The sequence below is a fragment of the Myotis davidii genome, unplaced genomic scaffold (genome assembly GCF_000327345.1).
Source record: "Myotis davidii unplaced genomic scaffold, ASM32734v1 scaffold924, whole genome shotgun sequence".
NCBI classification, from domain to species: Eukaryota; Metazoa; Chordata; class Mammalia; order Chiroptera; family Vespertilionidae; genus Myotis; species Myotis davidii.
Window position 1 is genome coordinate 514,734 of NW_006294764.1, and position 5,874 is coordinate 520,607.

General features: G+C 44.4%; 1 protein-coding gene across 1 annotated transcript; it reads left to right on the plus strand.

Annotated features, from left to right (window-relative positions):
* The first annotated feature begins 1,207 nt into the window (after positions 1-1,207).
* On the plus strand, positions 1,208-2,849 carry LOC102762935 (ras-related protein Rab-8A). Its single transcript, XM_006769233.2, has one exon. It carries the CDS (start codon positions 1,218-1,220, stop codon positions 1,839-1,841), a length of 624 nt encoding a protein of 207 aa, XP_006769296.1. The 5' UTR covers positions 1,208-1,217; the 3' UTR covers positions 1,842-2,849.
* The last annotated feature ends 3,025 nt before the right edge of the window (positions 2,850-5,874 follow it).

Below are 5,874 nucleotides of genomic sequence, written 5' to 3' on the forward strand. Positions count from 1 at the left end.
GAAAATTTTCAAAGTATATCTACTTAAAATAAAAGCTAATAGCCCTGGCTAATGTAGCTCAGTTGATTGGAGCATTGTCCCAAATACCAAAGGTGGTGGGTTCAATTCCTGGTCTGGGAACATACCAGGTTCCATCCCCCATCAGGGCACAAGTATGTGGGAGGCAACTGATCTCTCTCTCTCTCTCAAAATTTGTTTATTTTTTTATTGATTTCAGAGAGGAATGGAGAGGGAGAGATGGAAACATCACTGATGGGCTGCCTCCTGCACATCCCCACTAGGGATCAAGCCCACAACCCTGGCATGTGCCCTTGGCTGGAATCGAACCTGGGAACCTCCAGTCTGCAGGCTGACACTCTATCCACTGAGCCAAACTGGCTAGGTCTATACCATTCCCTTTGAAAACTGTCTACATAAAAATAAAGGACTTTTTTTAAAGGTAAAACTCACAAGATCAAAGAGAAGGGAGAAGCAACAACAACAAAATTTTGAAAGCTGGAGAAGAGATGGACAAGTAGTAACTGACCCAGCAGACTAAGAAAAAAGAGTCCTAATGGGGAAAGCCATGAAGCAACCAGACTGACAATACAAAAACCACAAAAGGCTCAAGAATTGTGTGTGGCCCTAGCCGTTTTGGTTCAGAGAATAGAGCATCAGCCTGCAGACTGAAGGGCCTGGGATTCAATTCTGGTCAAGGACACATACCTCGGTTGCAGGCTTGATCCCCGGCCCTGATCAGGGTGCATGTGGGAGACAACCAATCAATCTCTCTCTCTCTCTCTCAAATCAGTAAAGACATATCCTCCAGTGAGGATTTAAATAACTAAATAAGTCATGGGGATGTAATGTATAACATAGGGAATATAGTCAATAATACTGTAATAACTTTGCATGGTAACAAATGGTTATTAGACTTATTGGAGTGATCACTTCATAAGGTACATAAATGTCAAATCACTGTTGTACACCTGTAACTAATATAATATTGTATGTTAACTATACTTTGATTTTAAAAATATAGAGCATTGCTTGTCATTGTTTTAGTGGGAAATAGGAGTCCTTCATAGATCATCTTTTCCCGAACAAATACTGTGACTTCTTTCCAATGTGTGTTATCAGTCCCCCTTCTCAAGTATCCTTTTTAAAATTTGTCAGCCTTTGACTACAGCTCACAATCTCTCTCTCTTGAAGAATGTCAGAAGGGGAGAGAGTGTAATATGGCGAAGACCTACGATTACCTGTTCAAGCTGCTGCTGATCGGGGACTCGGGGGTGGGGAAGACCTGTGTCCTGTTCCGCTTCTCCGAGGACACCTTCAACTCCTCTTTCATCTCCACCATAGGAATTGACTTTAAAATTAGGACCATAGAGCTCGATGGCAAGAGAATTAAACTACAGATATGGAACACAGTTGGCCAGGACCGGTTTCGGACGATCACAACAGCTTACTATAGGGGCGCAATTGGCAACATGCTGGTCTATGACATCACCAACGAGAGGTCCTTTGACAACATCCGGAACTGGACTCGGAACATTGAGGAGCATGCCTCTGCAGATGTTGAAAAGATGATACTTGGAAACAAGTGTGACGTGAACGACAAGAGACAAGTCTCCAAGGAACGGGGAGAGAAGCTGGCCCTGGACTATGGAATCAAGTTCATGGAGACCAGTGCAAAGGCCAACATCAATGTGGAGAATGCATTTTTCACCCTCGCCAGAGACATCAAAGCAAAAATGGACAAAAAATTGGAAGGCAACAGCCCCCAGGGGAGCAACCAGGGAGTCAAAATCACGCCGGACCAGCAGAAAAAGACCAGCTTTTTTCGATGTGTTCTTCTGTGAGGAACGCCGCCTTACTCTGAGCCTTGTTCAGCCGAGCTGACTGTGCCTGTCCTGAGTGAGCCCCTCACTCAGCTGGGGCCCCCCCTCCAATGCCCCTGCCACGGCCACTGGGCCCAGGGCCACCAGAACACAATTGAGAAATTGTTTATTTTAGTAACTCTGATCTTTTTCAACTTTGGAGATGGAATAAGTTAAGAATTTGCTATTTTCCCTGTGATGTCCACCGAACTCGCCCATGCATCGTGTATCTGGAGAGAAAGATGGACATGACATGACCAGCAACCATGACCAATATGGTGAGCCTCCATCTCTGGGGCGTGACCACGAAAATTCCACTGCGAAGCCAGTCTACGTCTCCTAGCGCAGAAGCAAGGCTCCCAAAGGCCAGTGATGGTTCCAGGAGTGCTGAGCTTCCCACCTGCAGGGTGGTGACCCCATCAGGCCCAGGAGGCATCGCCGACACGTCTGACTCCCACTGTCACCTTTTCTCTCAGTTTTGGACAAGTGACATAGACCATTATGTTTCTTTTTCTCCCCTCCCTCTTCTTTTTGACTCTCAAACCAAAGGGAAGCACAAATTAAGGAAATCCTGTGTAAAGCGTTCAGAAGGAAGGAGTGGGGTGGTGGGGGTGCCTTGCCTGTCCACAACCAGGTTTTGGTCTGTAATCCAGTCAGGCCTCGGGCATGGTCAGTGGGCCTCGGCAGTCCCTGTCTGATCACCGAGGGGACACCATGCATCCTACGGGAGACCCCAAAAATGCAACCACACACCGATCACCCGCAATTAAGGCGTTGGCCTCTCGGCCCCCAGACAGCCCCCACTCCCAGTCTCCAAATCGGACGTTCTTTCCAGCTGAGATTTTTATTTTTCCAGATCTGTAGTGCCATCAAGTGATTCCGTCTTTGATTTCCAGCGGCAGACCCAGGTGACCAGGGACACGGATGCATCTGTGATTGGATGTGGCCGAGAGCATGCAGCGTCCCAGGCAACAGACTGGCCACAGAGCTTTCTGGCTGGGACCCTTCAGTCCACAGGCTGATGCTCTATCCACTGAGCCAAACCGGTCAGGGCGAAATGTCTTTTCTGAATTAAAACCAATGTACCAGCCAAAAAAAAAAAAAAATGCCAGAAGGTCTCCCTTTTCCTACTTGAGTGTGAGACAGCCCCTCCTCCTTTGCAGTCTACAAAACAGTTTCGGAAAGCGGTCTTAGATTGTACTTGTGTATAAAGAATTTTGATGTAATAAACTGGAATGTGGTAGTATTAGCCTCTGGCTGGTGAGTACTCTCTTCATTCTGGAATGTGGTCTTATAAAGACAAGTCTCATTTTAAAATTCTGAGCCTGTGGTCTTTTATTCAAAACAATAATCATATAAAAAATCCTTTTTGCAAAAATACTCATAGTTTTCCCAAAGACCTTCCTTAATACTTGGATATTCCAAACACCTTACTTTGAAGTTTAGCATTTTTCTCTTCCATTTTCTTAACTTTCAGGTCCTCACTTTGCAATGGTGAGGCTTTGGTGAAGTGAGTGAAGTTCCCCAACATCACATTTTAATTCCTTCATAAAGTATAACATCTTTTTTTAAGATCTGCAATTTCACTGTATAGTGAATGTGCACTGTACAGTCCAATGATTAGACAAAGATGTCTATAGAGCAATGCTGTTAATGAGGATGAGATATCTGAATCAAGAACCATTTTTAAGTAGTTTATTAGTGAATTTTTAAAAATCCTCACCTGAGGATATTTTTTCATTTCTTTTGAGAGAGAGTGGAAGGGAGGGAGGAAGGGGGAGAAAGACAGAGAAAAACATTAACATGAAAGAGACACATTGATTGCATGCTGCACGTGCCCTGACCAGAATTGCAATTGAACCCGCAACTCAGGTGCATGCCCTTGACCAGAATGGAAACCTGAGACCCTTCAGTGCATGGGCAAACAATCTAACCACTGACAGCACCAGCCAGGGCGAATGAATAATTTCATATTATAACTTTTTAAAAAATATTTTTAATTGATTTTTAGAGAGAGGAAGGGAAAAGGACAGAGATAGAAACATCATTGAGAGAGAATCATTGATTGGCTGCCTCCTGCACACCCCATACTAGTGATCAAGCCCACAACCCAGGCATGTGCCCGGACCGGGAATTGAACTGGCGACCTCTTGGTTCCTGGGTCGACCCTCAACCATGAGCCACACCAGCTTGGCATCATTTATAACTTTTTGCTTCCTTATATGAGCTGAATTGTCCTCCCCCCTCAATTTATATGCTAGTCCCCAGAATGTGATTGTATTTGGACTGGGCCCTTTTCCAATGACTGGTGTTCTTACCAGATGCAAACACAGGGAAGACAATGTAGACAGGGAGAAGACGGCTGTCTACAAGCGAAATACAGAGGCCTAGAACATTTCCTCCCCTCATGTCCCTCAGAAGAAACTAAGTCAGCTAATACCTTATCTTCCACTTCTGGCTTCCAGAACTGTGTGAAAATAAATTTGTTGTTTAAGCCACCCATTCTGTGGCACTGTTCCAGCAGCCCATCAAACTAATACACATCATACTTTACCTCATAACCATGGAAATGTGGATCATGAAAGTGTTAATGGAGCCATGGTATCACATAGTAAGCCATCTGGGTAGGGTGAGGTCAGGAAAGATGTCCTAGAGAAGTGACAGCTAAACTGAACATTTAAGTAATAGGTGTTAGCCTGTAGAATGGGCCAAGGGTTACAATATTCTAGGTAGTAAGGGCCAGAGACAAAAGACTAACTCCAAAACGCCTCCCTCCATTTACTTAACCACTGCACCAGGATTGTTTCAAAGACATAAATCATGTCACGTTATTCCCTCAAAACTCTTCCATGGCTTCCCGCAGCATTCAGGATTAAAAAACCCCTCACTCACCAGCCTCTGCCTAATTCCAGCATTACTTTGTGTCATCCTACCTTTGCTCACCTTCAGTTTCTTTCACAGAAGCTTCTTTAAGCTTCCCCACTTCTTCCAGTTTCAAGGCCTTTCCCCCAAGCGACCCAATTTGCACAGAACACTGTTCCTACTCTCACATCATTTAACTAATTAATCCCTATTCATCCTTCAGATCTCACCTTATAAAAACAAGCTTCTCACTATATTTTTGTACAGCACTTCTTCCAACTGTAATTAAGCTAATTATGCAATTACTTTAATGTCTTTTCTGAAGTAGACTACAGGGACCATGTGTCTTGGTTATGCCTATATCCCCAGGGTCTAGCATTGAAACTAACCCACATAAGTACCCAATAATTATTTGTTCAGTGAAGAGCAGTGTTTTGACTAGAAACCCAAAATGAGTTTTGTGTGACTGAAGTTTATAAGGATTTTCTTTTCTTTTTAATATATATACTTTAAATATGTTTTTATTGATTTCAGAAAGGGAGAGGGAGAGAAATATCAATGATGAGAGATTGATTGGCTGCCTCCTGCACGCCCCCTACTGGGGATCAAGCGCACAAACCAGGCATGTGCCCTTGACCAGAATGGAACCTGGGATCCTTCAGTCCGCAGGTCGATGCTCTATCCACTGAGCAAAACCGGCTAGGGCTTTAAATATATCTTTATTTATTTTAGAGAGAGGAAGGGAGATAGGGATAGAGATAAAAACATTGAAAAGAGCCCTGGCCGGTTTGGCTTAGTGGACAGAGCATTGGCCTGTGGATTCAGGTGTCCAGGTTCGATTCCCGTCAAGGGCACATACCCAGTAGGGAGTGTGCAGGAAGCAGCTGATCGATGTTTCTAACTCTCTATTCCTCCCCATTCCTCTCTGTGAAAAATCGGAGTGGTAGCATGCAGTGCTCAAAGCTGCCTGTAGATGGCGAACCAGTTCACTAATGTACCTAATTCAGAAAAGAACAAATTGAATTCAGCTCCATCCTGATTGCTCCAGAATGAAGAATGATAAGGGAGTTTGGGCTCCTGGCAGGTAGTACTCAGTATCCCCAAGGGAAGCGGTTCCATCCCAGGTCCTACCAGCCGAATAACACAATAAGCA